Source organism: Amyelois transitella, chromosome Z (genome assembly GCF_032362555.1).
Source record: "Amyelois transitella isolate CPQ chromosome Z, ilAmyTran1.1, whole genome shotgun sequence".
Lineage (NCBI taxonomy): Eukaryota > Metazoa > Arthropoda > Insecta > Lepidoptera > Pyralidae > Amyelois > Amyelois transitella.
This window is the reverse complement of record NC_083535.1, coordinates 291340-308055: the sequence shown is the minus strand read 5'-3', so window position 1 is coordinate 308055 and position 16716 is coordinate 291340. Positions and strand designations below refer to the sequence as shown.

The 16716-nt window shown below is 36.4% G+C and overlaps 1 protein-coding gene across 1 annotated transcript; it reads left to right on the top strand.

Moving 5' to 3' along the window:
• Positions 1-883: 883 nt before the first annotated feature.
• Positions 884-15854, top strand: LOC106130505 (V-type proton ATPase 116 kDa subunit a 1-like). Its single transcript, XM_060953715.1, has 15 exons — positions 884-1000; positions 1763-1939; positions 2173-2316; positions 3122-3289; positions 8212-8388; positions 8991-9203; positions 9618-9768; positions 10527-10688; positions 11873-12084; positions 12778-12887; positions 13365-13489; positions 14021-14271; positions 14695-14899; positions 15434-15620; positions 15734-15854. The coding sequence occupies exons 1-15, from the start codon at positions 884-886 to the stop codon at positions 15852-15854; spliced, it is 2520 nt and encodes an 839-aa protein (XP_060809698.1).
• The last annotated feature ends 862 nt before the right edge of the window (positions 15855-16716 follow it).

The following is a 16716-nucleotide window of genomic DNA, read 5'->3' as shown; positions in this document are numbered from 1 at the left end:
CCACTATTAGTAGTATTATCTTTATATTTATATGTTTTAAGAAGTAATATTGCAATTTTTTCACTAAATTCGTGTTGCCCAAAACGAGAAAAAGCCACGTCAACTGCGCGTTAATTTGCCTCTTTGACGAGGGCATGCCTACTTTAGATCTTCTTGTCAGGAAGATGCTGGACTGCTAGGGCACAGAAAGTGAGAGTTCGGCCTTCATTCTGGCGTAAGTCCTGTTGAAACTCTCGCCACTGTTGAAAGGAGCTTGGCGTGCTACTTTTGACCACAATACTGCGTATTGGGTAAGTCAAGTTTTTACACGAAGCGATCCCAATCGGATCTCTATACCTTTGCAGGGAAATCCCATCTATTTAATAAGCTGCACTCGATGATATCCATTCGCTTAGTTTGTCTTTTGCATGTCTAATCTTACAGATCAGTCAGCCGCCTTCTCTTGGAACTTTGTTCAAGTTGTTACAACGGGAAAAAAAAAACAAAAGTTATCTCGTTGGCAGCCATAGATTTGTCCCGATTAGGACAGTTTAGTGTAGGTAATAGTCTGCTCTTATTATAGTAGACTAAAACCGTGCTACATTATTAGAAATTTTTCGATACCCTTCGATTGATACAATAATAAAGGATAATCTTAAATACCCCAAGGGAACTGAAAATAATGACGACTTTTAGTTATAAGGCTTTTCTTTGCTCTGTATATCTTACTCTGATATAATTATTTTTAACGTTCCCTCGTCAAAGCTCTGTCGTACCTTTTTGATTAGCGACATCTTTTTGGAGAAAATTAAAAAGAAAATAACCTTGTCATTCTATTTCGTCAAATCAACGAAGATCATTTAATTTTATATAATATAAGTCTTTTTCAATATATTTATAAACAATGGGCTGTATGTTGAGGAGTGACTTCATGACTCTCTTTGATTTATATCTACAACCCGAGACAGCTTTTAAAATCCTCGCTTATTTAGGAGAAGTAGGGTGTGTTCAGTTTCTTGATGTAAGTATTATTTTATATTTAGTTGGGTCTTTTGATACAGTAACTAGATGTGGGTAAACACGCAAAATTATTTGTATCAGGTGGTCCTGAGTTTATTTTATCTTAAGAATCATCTTACGGAGTGACTATGATCAAAATAACTGGGTGGTAGAAGTTTGGCATGCAATTTTCTTGAGAACAACATTTAGGTTTCTTTCATAGAGACGCAGTATAAACGCGGCTGTACTTTGCAAAAAAAACGCTGATTTAAATAATGCACTTTTTCATTTATACCACCTATGGATATCAGCAACATCTTTTACTATAACGAAACAACAAAAAGGTCAAGAGTACCCGAAACCGCCGAGCTTGCATGAAGAGAGTTATAAATGTGGATAAAGCGAAGGAAGTATGCAGAAATCGTGGCGGGATGCTTTTATGTATGTATGTATGTATGTATACAACAAAACTCTCACAACAGAGTAGATATGTGACGAAGACAAAAATGCCCGGAAGGCGCTAAATTTAAATTTACTTTAAATTTTCACAAACGCGATACTCATTTCACAGCTCTTCACGCGTGTGACCGGCGCTAGCCAAACGGCCCGTTTCGCCGGCGTCACTAAAAATTAGAGTATATATCTCAAAATTCTCATGATATAAATGGAGTTTTGCGATTAAGACGGTGGAGATATAAAGAATAGGCTAAAAATGAAGCAAGTTGTGGATATATTGTTACAAATTTGACCAGCATAGGCAGTACAATCATTTTTTCTACTTCAGATGAACCAAAATGTGCAAGCGTTCCGCAGGTGTTATGTGTCGGAAATATGCCGGTGCAGTGAGATCGAACGCATTTTGAGGTATATGGAAGATGAGATGAAGAAGCATAATATCCCGCCGGGGAGGTCCAGGTTCGATCCCAAACCTCTGATGCCCAATGAGATGCTTCCATTGGAGGTAATATTCTAGTTACCTTTTTAAAGTGAAAGTGAGTGATGATACTTTGCACCTTCTACATAGATACACATAATCACCTATCTGGCTTTAAGATAGAATTGAGATTATACAGACACATAAAAAGCCCAATTATTTGTTTTCTAAATCTCTCATAATCTTGTGCAAAGCTGGGTAAGGAGTTATATTTAAATAAGTGAAGTGGCAATTAAAGAGCTTTGACTTTGACCTTCTAGAACATGCTCGAGAAGTGGGAGAGCGAATTGTTGGAGTTGTCGGCGAACAATGCGAACCTGCTGAAACTGTATTCGGAAATGACTGAGATGCACTATGTGCTGGACAGCGTAGAGCCGATGCTGGGAGACGCGGAGATAAGGAACGCGTTGTTACCACAAAAATTCTTGTGAGTGGCTTGGATTTGGTCTTAATTTTGGTGTAGATAATCATAATAAATCATGAGTCACTTTTTCTCCTGCTAATAGACTATAATATCTAGAGTAGAATAGATTTATTTCAAAATTGGACACAAGGTATCACTTATTGACGTCACATCACTTAAATCTAAATATAACTAGTACCGCTTCCAAAGCGCATGTGTAGAAGAAGCGGCGGAACAAACTACATTGCAGCATTTTCATCGGATCTCAATTTACAAATATAGATCTCTTAAATCTAAATCGTGGACGAATGCATATTGTCTACATTAAAAAACATGAATGAATAAATATTTCACATGTATTTATACTTTATGGGGATTAAAAACCAATAGTGGCAGTATTCTTAAGCCAACTTTAGGTGCTTTAGTTAAGTGCCTGAAGTAATGCGATTTTGTTAAAAGCAACAGGTTGCTAGCTCTTCGCCTTAAATAATTTTTTTAAACCTATACAGAGCAACGTGGTACTAGACTCATGCATACATTTATCAGGCCCTCATTGCATTCGGGACAGATAGAATCAACCGACTAGAAAAGACTAAAAGGTCGTCACAAAACGCTTTTTACATATCGCTATTGAATTTGCCGTCTTGCATGGTACGCACGACGCCGTTTTTTTCGCGACTATTGCTATCCCGTTTCACGCCATAATAAAAAGCGAAACAGCGACAGTTTATTGCGCTATGAAAAAGGTGTCGCGCTTGCTTATCAAAGAGTAATAAGGGAAAAAGTTTTAATTTTGTAGGAAGGAGGAAGACATCACACGCGACCTGCAAGGGAAGGGTGGTCAGCTGATGCTGGTCACGGGCGTGGTCAGGCGGGTCAGGTCCTACGCCTTCCAGATGATGCTCTGGAGGATATCCCTTGGGAACATATACTACAGACAAGCGCAGGAGGACAGGATTTTTAAGGACGCCTCGGTAATGAATGAAAAATGAAAAAATGAAAAATGAAAAATGTTTTATTCAGTACAAAAAATACAGAGTTTTCTACAACAGTTGCACTGACCGTCACACTAGGATTCCCTGTGTCGTGGCGACCAGTGTCTTCCCCTTAAATTTATTAAACAATTTTAATTTGTGTTTTTTGTGGATGAGAGCGTACGTTAAATAGTAATTGTAAAGTATTCTTACATATAATTGTAATAAATAAATAAATAAACACAATAAATATAAATATATACATTAGAAATACATGTAATACATATATACATAACAACATGCAAATATTTAAAATATATATTATATATATTAAACATATGTTTTATACATTATATATATTATACATAAAATATATATATTTTTTTTTTTTTTTTTTTTTTTTTTTTTTTTTTTTTTTTTTTTTTTTTTTTTTTTTTTTTTTTTAATGCATAATTTCATATGACATTAAGTAACAAGTTCTCCGTCTCATTGTAGTTTTTAGTCATTAACCACTTGCATACAGTACGTCTACATCTTAATTTAGTCATTTTGACAATGGTCTTATCCACCCTGTAAATTTTCTTATATAGGTATGGACCCATAAATTTGAATGACCTACGCGCGAAGACTGTTTTGATTTTTGGATAGTCCCATCTGTAACCTCTATAGAATTTTCTTGCTAATTTCATGGCATTTTTGTGAAAACGTAGAATAGTTGCTGATATATACAATTGACGCACGCTAAGGAGCTGACGCTCTGAATAAAGTTTTTTAGTTGGGTATCTTCTGGGACGACTATATGCTATTTTTAGAATGGCTCGTTGAGCTCTTTCTAGTTTTAATATAAAAGTTTTTGGAGCTCCACCCCATACCACTATACAGTAGCAGATTACTGATTGACATAAACTCAAATATATTAGTTTAATAATATCATGGTCAGCAACAGATCTTAACCTTTTAAATATATGCATGAGTTTTTTTAGACGTTTAGAAACTGCTTCAACCTGTGCAGACCAATTAAATTTATCATCAATGATAACTCCTAAGTATCTGATCGTTTTAACCTCCTCAAGATTCTCACATTGACATTCTTGTTGGCAACTATGAAGACGAAGTTTTAGAGATTTATTTGGACCTGTTCTGTTACTAATTTTGAATGAGACAACTTTAGTTTTACCAACATTTGCACTCAAAAGGTTACTTTGCAGCCATACATGTACATCCTGAAGCCCTCTCTGAGCTACAGTATGGACCCGGTCCCATGATTCGTCATGATAGACGATTGCGGTGTCATCAGCATATGTAAAAATTTTTGCATTTGTCATTTTCATGGAACACAGGTCGTTTATGTAAACGAGAAAGAGTGTAGGACCCAAAACGCTGCCCTGCGGCACTCCGAACCTAATGTCAGCATAGTTACTACAGCAGCCCTCTAAGGAGATTCTCTGTTTACGTTCAGAAAGGTATGAGCGGAACCACTCTAGAGCAATCCCTCTTATGCCAAGTTTTTCTAGCTTGCAGAGGAGTATTGGCCGAGAAACAGTATCAAAAGCTTTAGCAAAATCCAGAAAGACACCGACGCATTTTTGTCCCTCACCGATTTTTTCAATGGTATGTGTAACCAAATCAGTTACTGCATCCTCCGTGGATTTGCCTGAACGAAAGCCGTACTGGTTCTCGGCCAACAGTCCCCCTGCCTCCAAGTAGCTTAAGAGTCTCGAATTAACCACTTTCTCAATAATTTTCGACAGTGCGCTTAGCAGAGATATGGGTCTATAGTTCTCCGGTAGTAGAAGATCTCCAGACTTAAATATAGGAACAACATTTGCAACCTTTAATTCAGAGGGAACAGTACCCGACAACAAGCTTAAGTTACAGATATGCGCAATTGGATTTGCTACGAATTTCTTGGCTTTTTTTAATATATTGTTGCTAAGATTGTCATGTCCGGTTGCTGAACTAGATTTAAGCGATGTGATCAATTTAGTTACCTCTATTTCATTTGTAGGTGTCATAAATAATGAATGGGGGGTTGTTGAATCGGTTTTAGATTTAAATTTTTTAGCTAGGTCTATTTCAGTTTGTCCGCTTTTATCTAGAATATTATTTGCAAGTTTTTCCCCTATAGAACTAAAATAATCATTAACTACATTCAAGGATTCAAAGGAGTCACGTTTAATTTGAAGTAGTTTTTCACTTTTATTTTTTGTAGTTTTAATATGACATATAGATTTAACTGAGTCCCATAATTTTTTAATATCTGTTTTATTTTCTAAAATTTTTGCTTTGTCATGTTCGGTTTTTAAATTTTGAAGTATATTGTTGCAATAATTCCTATAGGATTTATAATGGTTTAGTAGATCAGAGTCATCAGGAAATTTTTTTGTTTTCATATGAAGTTCATCTCGACGTCTAATACATTTTAATAAACCCGGAGTAATCCATTTTTTACGTATAACATTACGACTAGTAATTTTTCGTGTTGTTTTATGTTTTTCAAGAGCACTGTTCATGACATTCAAAAAGTAATTTATAGCCTCTTTAGGGTCATTAATCTGGTAAAAATCAGTCCAATCAACGTCTTTGATGGTATTTAGAAGAGCATCGAAATCTATTTTAGTGCTTTTGTAGCTGTGATCTTCGTGTTCTAAAGATGTGTTAAGACTACATAATACAGTGCTATGATCAGTAATATCGGCGTGGCAAACCACAGTAGTAGAGGAAAACGTTGATTTAATCATGCAGTGATCTAGATTTCTGTGTTCTCTCGTTCGGTAATTATGTCCAGGAGTATAACCGTAATGTGCTAATATATTTAGATATTCATCCGTCGCGTCATTATATTTGTCTTTAAGTAAATTAATATTGATATCGCCTAATAGAATAGAATGAGGTTTAGTATAAGATTTTAGAATTTTCTCTAGAGACCTATAAAAGTTTTTAGTACTTCGAAAAGACGGTGACCGATAGATGGCTATCACCGAGTAAATTTGTTCAATTTGCAGTACTAAACAGTTGGCATCCTGAAACGGTGGTTCTGTTATAGTTATATCAAGACCTGTTCTAGAATAAATAACTATACCGTCGTTTTGATTTATAAAACACTTTGAATGATTGCAGTCATATCCCTCTAAAGATATTTTGTTAGAAAAATCATTAATCCTGCATTCTGTTAGCACTATCAGATCCGGTTTAAATTTCAAACGATGTAAAAGTAGTGTTAATTTATCATAATTTTTATTAATACTCCGTATGTTTTGAGATAATATGGTAAATTTCCGTGCGCTGGTGCCTAATAAATGTTGTCTACATAAGTCGGGATCATATAATTCGACGCTAGTGACCAGATTTGTATTATCTATATCATTTAAAATATTTATTCTGCTATCCATAATAAAGATGCATAAAAATATAATGTGTTCCGAGGCAATGTTCCATAAGATGAAAAGGTAAAGGAATTTTTATAGCCATTAACATACCATTGATTCTTATGTGATTTGTGAAAAACACCAATTTTAAGTACAAGTCATATACTATAGAACAAAAATTACATAACTGACGAAGTTTTGGCACTGCTTTACATTGAAGTTCAGCGTCAATAACGGAGGTAATTATAACGAAATATCGATTATAGGTCTTAAAAACATGCAAGAAAATCATAAGTATATAATATGTAATAGTAGATATTATTAATATATCAATAAATTTATATAAGTAATTTATATTTATGAATAAAAAGATAAATATAGAATAATAGTTGATATAAGATATAAAGTGTTTGTAGCTTACACAATTTGTAAATATTTGTGTTTTAATTAGAAATACTCGAGGGGCACAGTAGTGCCCGCCCCATGTTAAGAGTTCATTTATTTGGTAACAAGTCACTGAGCTGATTTTCACTTTTAACCAGAATGTATGGTGATCCTTCTTGTTTTCTAAGATAGATGTTTCCATTGGAGGTCCAGCAGAACTGAAAGTTTTCTTGTCTGGCATATTCTCTGGCAAGAAAGTAAAGTCTTCTGCTTTTTGCTGTAAGAGTCTCCGATATAAATATCGGGGAGGTATTTTTTTCGATACCAAGATGGCTAACATTAAGTTTTCTAGTTTTATTAAATCTTCTAGCCGAGTCCATGAACTTGGACTTAATCAGTGTATTTGACAGCTCGGCAATGATAGTAGATCTTGAGGGGTCCTTCTTATTAGGTACACGATATACATCCCGTAATTCGGAAGCGTGCAATGAAATATCCAAATTCTTACCAAGATTCTGTATGTATTTGAATAGGTTATCTTTATTTTCATTTTCAATTCGGGGTATAAACTTAATTTCTATACAGGTCTTCTTGAGGGATTTTTCCAAAAACTCGCATTTTTCTTCGACTTTGTTTATTTGGGATAATATCTCAATTCTTTGTCCTTCCAATCCATCAATTGTAGATTGCAAATTCTGCAGTTGACTACCCATAAACTCAAGCGACTTTTCAATATCCTGGCTACTGCTATTTATATTTGAAGTTTGGACTTTGACCTCCTGTATGTTTTGACTCAATAAATCAAACTTTTTATTTTGCGATTCTTGGAACATTTCGAACATACAGCGAATTTCCATTTTAAACGCCGTCAATTCGTCATAATCTTCGTTTGACAACCGCCTTCGTTTATCTCGGACTGTGATATTAGTGTCGCAGGCGTCAACATGAGACGTGTTATCAGAACGTCCCATAATATTAGGTTCTGAAGACGACATAGACTTATTCAAAGTTGGCGATCGCAGCATTTTGATCAGTAACAAATAACAGTCTTACAAATAATCTTAATGTAGGTAAGAAAGTATCTTCCGTTTTGAATATTTTGCAAAACCTTTTTTATTCTGTAAAGATGATGTCTAAGATAAAGGTGATAATGAAATAATTTTGCAACAGGGTCAGGAGGAGCGAAAAGTGGCGTTCCTGGTGATCTGCCAGGGCGATCGGCTCCACGATAGAGTGTTGAAGATCTGCAGCGGTTTCCGAGCTAACCTGTACCCTTGCCCCAGAACGGCGGATGATAGGCACGTCATGAACAAGGATATTGGGATCAAGTTAGAGGATCAGAAAGTAGTATGCTTTAATTTTTGCTTTTTATATGAGACGTATGATTTGATGACTATAAAACGAACCGTAGGTATAGTTGTATTATGTTGGCGATTTTTTATCCTGTTCAGTTCAGACGGCCTCTGTGGCTTAGCGGTAGTGCGCTTGTCTGTGACACCGGAGTTCTCGGGTTCGAATCCCGTTCAGGGCATGATGAGGAAAGAACTTTTTCTGATTGGCCTGGGTCTTGGATGTTTATCTATATAAGTATTTATTATAAAATATAGTATCGTTGAGTTAATATCTCGTTACACAAGTCTATCACGGTATATTTGTCCCGTATATATATTCAGTTGGTGTTTTTATTGTAGAATAGCACGTTTTATTAGTAAAGATACTAAATAGGTATGTTTAGAGTTACAAGTTCGCGTTATTAATTTTCGAAATATTTATGAAGAACGACAAAAATCAGCAATGAACAAAACAACGATGATATGTATCTTTTTAACGCCATTATTTTATTTATTTCTAATATCTTTTATATTTTCTTTGTATGTTATACAGCTGAATGCAGACTGTGTGACTTTTCAAACTGTATATTCTGACTACCTACTACTCTTCATCAACAGGTTTTAGCCAAGACGCGCTACCAGCGGTGCAAAGCGCTGTACACTGTCGCGCAGCAGTGGGGGACGTGGAAGATGCGAGTGAAGAAGACGAAGGCCATATACCACACGATGAACCTCTTCAACCTGGACATCACGAGGAAGTGCCTCATCGGCCGCTGCTGGGTCCCTGACGCCGATGTGCATAAAGTGCAAAGATGTCTCAAGTATTATTCGGTATTTATTTTTCTACTAGCTTTTTCAATTATCCGCAGTTTCATAAGCGCGAATGCAGCGCCGCTTACAAAAAGCAACTTATTTAGCGACAACTACAAATGCCCTGATTGGTGTATTAGTATATTGTAGATATGCATGTAACATCTTTTTCACCATAAAAATGGCAGATACGTCCTCATCCGCATGTACTCCAGAATTATGATCATAGGTATCAAAAGTCAAATGAAACTTAAATCTGAAATGCGTGACCCTATTGGAACCTTAATGGAGGTGCTTATTCCAATTGCTTGTTTCTCATAAAATATTTATTCAAAAGAAGATGGGACTTGTCCTATTTTGAAGAGTCTCATTGTCTCACATCAAAAGATCGTTAACAACTTAGTGAAATTTGGTGTTGGCTTTTATTATTCACAGGATAAGTTGGAAACTCCAGTGGAGTCGTTTCTCATCAAGTCCAGTGCCAACGAAAAGCCTCCAACTTTCCACCGCACCAATAAATTCACCCACGGGTTCCAAGCACTGATTAACGCGTATGGTGAATCCTATTACAGGGAACTGAATCCAGGTATACATACATGATATATGCAATAAAAATCCGATCGTAAAGAACCTAAATAACTGAAAGTATATAATAAAGTCACCATTTATCAAAATGATAATTTCCTTGATATTATGCAAATGAAAAAATAGATGCGTTCTCATGCCAATCGAGTGATGACATAAAATCTAGTGTCACGTGTAGTTAGTCCTGGTGACACCCACACCTTTCTGAAGACGAACCCAGGGAGCAACAATGGTCGCAATCCTGAATTAGGTGACTCAGGTTTTAAAATGAAGCGACTTCACCGCAATCTTTGCAGAGAAACCTGACCCTTATGTTCTAAGCCCATACAGCATTAAAGGTATATACTCATACATATTACTCGTATCATGACTTCAGCCCTTTCGAGGTAGACTGAACCAACAGTCTCGCAAGGACCGACAGGCCAAGTTTACGATTCAAATAGTGACAGGTTGCTAGCCCATCGCCTACAAGAAGAATCACAAGTTCATTAGCCTTTTCTTTACTCGCCTTTTATTACATCCATGTAAAGGATATAGTAGGGTCCTATTCTAAGGTGCCGAAAACCACACTAACCTACACAATTCAGAAAAAGTCTTCCTCCTGGATTGGGTGAGTCAGGTTTCAACATGTAGCAACTCCCATCTTGCCTCCGCAACCTCTGCTGGAAGACCTAATCCTTAATGGATATTTAGAAGAGGTCATAGTGAATAACACTTTTATTTGTTTAGCATAAATTCCAACCTTATTTAACTCCGCAGCCTTGTACACCGTCATCACATTCCCGTTTCTATTTGCGGTGATGTTTGGAGACCTTGGACACGGCCTCATTCTGGTGGTCTCCGCCACGTGGATGATTGTCAAAGAGAGGAAGATTATGGCGTTGAGGTCTAACAACGAAATTTTTAATATTGCCTTCAATGGTACGTACTTTGGTCACTTTAAAAAATTAAAAAGCAAAATTCATGCGAAGACACCAGTAACCTAGTTACTTTTAGGGCATTCTATTGATAACTCATTTATAGACCTCATAAAGACCCTTCACGACAGATCTCTAGACCTAGCATTAATGTGAACATGGTAAGTTACCTCCTGGAGTAGTCCCGGATACATCCACACCTTTCTGGAGACGAACCCTGGGAGCGGCTATGGTGGCTGGATTGGATGAGTCAGGTTTTCAAAGTCAGTCAATCAGTATTTCAGTCAATCAGACAGCATCTTCTTTTTAATCATTAAACAATACAGCTGAAATCATTAAACAATACGGCCTTCTAGTCTTTCAAGACTGTTGGCTCTATCTACCCCCCAATGGATATAGAGGTGATTATATGTATATAATTTTTTCTCTGTCTGTATGTAAGCGTTAATCTCGGAAAGTAGTGGACGGATTTTGTTCCCGTTTGAAATGTTGGAGAGATGGTTTAAAAGTATATAGTACACAACAGGTAGATATCTAATTTGTTACAAAAGGAACATACCGAAGTAAAAGTGCTCAATGTCAAAACGGTACATTTACAGTATCGTCATGTCTCATGTCCGTCTGTCCGTATCTCACAGCCTTTTTTATTATGAAACTTTTGCGTACGTTTAAAGTTAAAATTTTGAGTACGTGTATTCATTGAACCGCAACAGAATTGTGCACTATGATTTTGAAAAACCTTTGTGTGTTTGTCTAGTGTTTTTCTGTTATCTTTGCTGTTACGTATTACAAGTGTACAGCGCCCTCTGTATTGTGTGCGATGTAGTCTGGGTTCAATTTTTAAAGACAAAATTGAACCCAGACATCGTTTCATAATTAAGTTTTTTGGTATAATTATCGTTTCGCTTTTAATTAAATATATTATGATTTTTTAAATGCAAAACGAAGATAATGCCGAAAAATAGATACGATTTAACCATTTATTTTTATTATTGACTAGCGACCCGCCCCGGCTTCGCAAGGGTAGTATTTAATGTAAACCTTCCTCTTGAACCACTATATCGATAAAAAATACTGCATCAAAAACCATGGCGTAGTTTTAAACATCTAAGCATATACATACATCATACTATACTATATAGTGATTATGCTTGAAAATGGATCCTTGATTATTACATTTATTTTCAGGTCGTTATGTTATCTTAATGCTGGGATTGTTCACAATAGTGACTGGGTTCATATACAACGACGTGTTCTCCCGAGGTCTGCGGCTGATGGACCCGTACTGGATCAACAACAAGACGAAGGCGGACATCAGGAGCAAGCATTTCATAACGCTCAATCCCTCGGGAAGTACAGGGAAATATCCGTACTTCTTCGGCATGGATCCCGTGTGGAAGGTATATCGTACATGTACATCATCCTTATATACATAGATACATATATATGGTCACGTCTATATCCCTTGCGGGATAGACAGAGCCACAAGTCTTGAAAATACTGAATGGCCACGTTCAGCTATTTGGCTTAATGTAAGAATTGAGATTCAAATAGTGACAGGTTGCTAGCCCATAGATACATATATTTATTTAAACTTTATGCACGTAAAATGTACAACAGGTGGATTTAATGCCACAAGGCATTCTCTGCCAGTCGAACCGTTGGACCGAATTGAGATGGATGTTTGTACGTGTGGTACAATGACTGTAAAAAAATATATATACTCGTACATAATGAAATTCTACTTGATTGAATTCTGTATGACAAAGTCGCGGGCAATAGCTGACTGATATTCCAGAAAAGGACGAACATAATTTTTGCACTTTAAGAGTCTCTTTCTTTGAATTCATAGAATGAATAAAGCTGCACTATATGCATTAAAGAAATGGTCATTTATTCCCTCAGTCATCTTTTACTATTCCCACGGGTATAAAGTATGATAAGTAGGGTGATAAAGTAGATTCTTTAAAAGTGCTGGCACAATACATTCATACATCCGATTTTCGCAGGGTTAGGCAGAGACTAATCATTACGGCACAATGGAGTTAACAAAATGCCAGCACAAATTAAAAGCATTTTTTTTTTTGGTACAGGACGCCACAAATAAGATAGTGATTGAGAACTCTTTTAAGATGAAAATGTCCATTATCCTCGGAGTGGTCCACATGTTGTTCGGCCTGTGTTTGGCATTTTTTAATAACATGTAAGTATATTGATGCGTTTCTTTTATTTAAAAGTATTTAAAAAAGTCCGTATAGGTATATAAGTTTATCAAATTATCATACTGCACTTTTATTAATGACTACCCTGGGTTTGTCTTTTAAATATTAGTCAAAAGATATAACAAAATGAAATCTCATTTATCAAAGGTAATGATCATAAATGTGATAGTACGAGTATGTAATTCATTTTATTTGAAATCCAACGACAATTGTCTCATCCCCAGTAACATGGTACGCGCGACGCCGTTTTTATCGCGCGAGAAGCTATCGCTGTCCCGTTTCACGTCATAATGAAAAGCGAAATAGTGACAGTTTTTCGCGCGATCAAAACAGCGACACGCGTGCCAAAATAACTAGGGCAGGACAATTGCTTTAAAAGCTTAGAAAAATTGTATGTAAATAATTAGGGATTTAGAAGTGTTTACTAATACTTGTGGTCGTTATTTTGTAATTTGCAGATATTTCAAAAAGTACTGTTACATATTTTTGGAGGTGATACCATCAGTGTTGATTCTGTGCAGTATATTTTTGTGGATGGTGTTTCTGATTTACGCGAAGTGGATATACTTTGATCCTAAATCAAGTTAGTGTTATCTGATCCTTAGTCGTGTTAGTGTACAGTAACTATGGAATTGAAACAATATATAAATAACTAGCGACCCGCCCCGGCTTCGCACGGGTGCAAAATTATAAATGTTATTATACATAAAAACCTTTCTCTTGAATCACTCTACCTGTTACAAAAAACCGCATCAAAATCCGTTGCGTAATTTTAAAGATTTAAGCATACAGACAAACAGACTAAAATAGCGACTTTGTTTTATACTATGTAGTGATGTAGGTAGCGTAAACATGTTTTCGCAAATTTTTGCTGCTTATGTCACATCGCAACGTTTTATATAGTTAAATTAACTAGTCATCAATAAAATAATTTTTTAAATAATACAGTTCTTAAACGCGCACGTAATGTACCTTTATTATATCATCAGGGTTGATAATCAATGATTTCAAACGTCCGAGGTAAAATGAAGTTGCATGTTAAGTAAATGTAACATTTATAAATTGAAATACAACACGAAAGTTTGAAACCAGTTAAAATTAATTTGTTTTTTAGCCGATCCCGACAGAAATCCAGCCTGCGCTCAACTAATCCTCATCCTGATAATCGATTTAGTTTTGGTCGGAAAAACTGACAAAAAAGTGCCAGAAGGATGCAGCAGCTTTTTTATATTCGGAGAAGCGCAGAGAATAATCCACCGAGTTCTATTGGTGGTCCTTATTATATGCATTCCCATTTTGCTCTTTGGAGTACCTATTTATAAGCGAAGAAAATATACGAAGGCACTGATGGCCGCGAGCGCTTCGGTAAAGTGATTTATTTATTATGACCTAATTTGTGTTAACTTGTCTGTTTATCATTTTTGCCTAATATTAACTGATCTGGATGCGCAAACGGGTTTAGATCAGGCCCTATGAAGATTAAATCAAAAATCTTATACGAAACGATGATTATGAATATGGAGCCGGGACTGTTTGATAGCCCATCGTCTAAAAGAAGAAACCCAAGTTCATAAATATACATATTTTGTTTTTAAAAATTGGAGGGAAAACTCATAATTGGAATGTAAATAATCATATTTTTCTGAAATATATCATATAACTGGCCAGTCCCTCACACACAAAAGCTTTATTTCGCAAAATTATCTTAGTCGCTGTGAGCTAAGACAATACACACTGAAAATTCTTCGCCACCATTGTGGTATCTAACGTTTCCCCTTTTGTTCCAAGTCTCAAGGCAGCAAGTTTCGCAAGTACCGCCAAAGCGTCATCCAGAAAGAGGAGGCCAGACTCGCCCGGCAGTCCGGGGTACCAGCGTTCAATTTCGGCGAGGTCATGATCCGCCAGGCCATCCACACCGTGGAGTACACTCTGAGTACCGTGTCTCACACGGCTTCGTATCTTCGTCTTTGGGCTCTCTCGTTGGCTCACTCGCGTAAGAACTTTGCGTTAAATTTTCTGGTTTTAAACATTGGATCCAAGGTTTTCGTTGACTGGAAGATATTCCGATTCAGATAAGTCCGTAATTTTAAATTTTTTAAACCAATGACTGTTTTGTAATTTGTTATATTTCTTTTCTATGTGCCATAAGAGTTTACAATAAACAAGGTATCGTTTCTTGAAGATAATCGGTCAGTGCTACTAAAACCAATTATCCATGAGAATATGTCTAACCTTATATTATTAATGTCTTGTCTGTCTATCTGCTAGTACTCGTATTATGTGATCAGTCAGGCAGGTGTCTGTTTGTGTTAAAACTGGAACGACAAATCCACTTATGCAGCCATTGTAAATGGATATAGGCTATGCTCGGATCAGAGAGGTATGGACGCGGCCGGAATTAACATCGAGAGCTGTCTCGCAGAGAATCCTCTTAAATCTCAAATTGATGATATTGATCTTGTTAATCAAATTCCATTGATGATAATTTCAAAAAATACATCATCACGGCATCCTTGTATTATTACAGAACTAGCAGAAATGCTATGGGAGATGATCCTGAGTGAAATCGGCTTAAGGTCCTGTCTCACCGGCGGGTCGTTTGTCGGCACATTGACTCTCTTCTTCATCTTCGCGCTGTGGGCCTTCTTCACCATGTCTATCTTGGTCATTATGGAGGGGATGTCCGCCTTTCTGCACACGCTAAGACTGCATTGGTTAGTTTTTTTAGACTTCATACAATCACATATCAGCTAATTGGCGATCCATAGTCTAGATTTTAAAGGAGACTTTACATGGTAAAGTCAGCGTGATTTTCCTTATTTTTCAGGGTAGAGTTCATGAGTAAGTTTTACCACGGTAATGGTTGGATGTTCACTCCGTTCTCCTTTGCGAGCATCCTCGCTGAAGGCGATACTATTGACGCCGTTTGCAACAAAAAGAAAATATAAATCGGATAGGATTTATCAGTCATTATCACATTAGCCGAAGCGAGTGAGGGAGTGAAGCGACTGATTTGTTAAATCTGTTTCGTGGCTAAAGCTCGCTTAGACAACTTGAATATGTAACTATAGAAATTTTCCATGGTGGGTAAAGTTTGTGGGTGAATTAGTTGCGGCTATGATCTAAAGATGAAGAAGAGAATCAATGTGACGTGTGGTTCCCGGCACCAGTACGAAAAAGAATAGGACCACTCCATCTCTTTCCCACGGATGTCGTAAAAGGCGACTAAGGGATAGGCTTGGGATTCTTTTTTTAGGCGATGGGCTAGCAACCTGTCACAATTTGAATCTCAATTCTATCATTAAGCCAAATAGCTGAGCGTGGCCTATCAGTGGCCTATCCTTTTCAAGACTGTTGGCTCTGCCAACCCCACAAGGGATATAGACGTGACCATATGTATGTATGTATGATCTAATCTGCTGAAAAATAAATGTTACTGACGCAATATACATTACTTATCTCAGAACTACGTGATAACATAAAGCTAATTTCCAAATTTCAAGTGTATAGCTTCTATGGTTTGAGCCAGGCGTTGACGAGTCATTCACCCTTCTTGTTTATATGTATGTACTGCATGTAAAGGGTATTAGTCATTTCAGATTTCGCTTCACTTTGCACTCGCTCGAATAAAAGGGTGTGTGTGACAAAGCCCTTATGATTTTGTCTTAACAAAGTTCTTTCAATCAATTGTTTATGTATTTTTTACATATAAAATAGTCATTTGTGATCAATTGCTTTTGATTTATATAATTACTATTAGTTTTTAAACATACTTATTATTTGCGATAAATAATTATTTGAGCTATTTTT

What these genes read in the sequence shown, in the direction of transcription:
- LOC106130505 (XM_060953715.1), top strand. Translation starts at nt 884, where the DNA reads ATGGGCTGTATGTTGAGGAGTGACTTCATGACTCTCTTTGATTTATAT. An exon ending in GCATGGATCCCGTGTGGAAG is followed by an intron (nt 12,085 to 12,777) that starts GTATATCGTACA and finishes TTTTTGGTACAG; the next exon opens with GACGCCACAAATAAGATAGT. An exon ending in TGATGGCCGCGAGCGCTTCG is followed by an intron (nt 14,272 to 14,694) that starts GTAAAGTGATTT and finishes TTTTGTTCCAAG; the next exon opens with TCTCAAGGCAGCAAGTTTCG.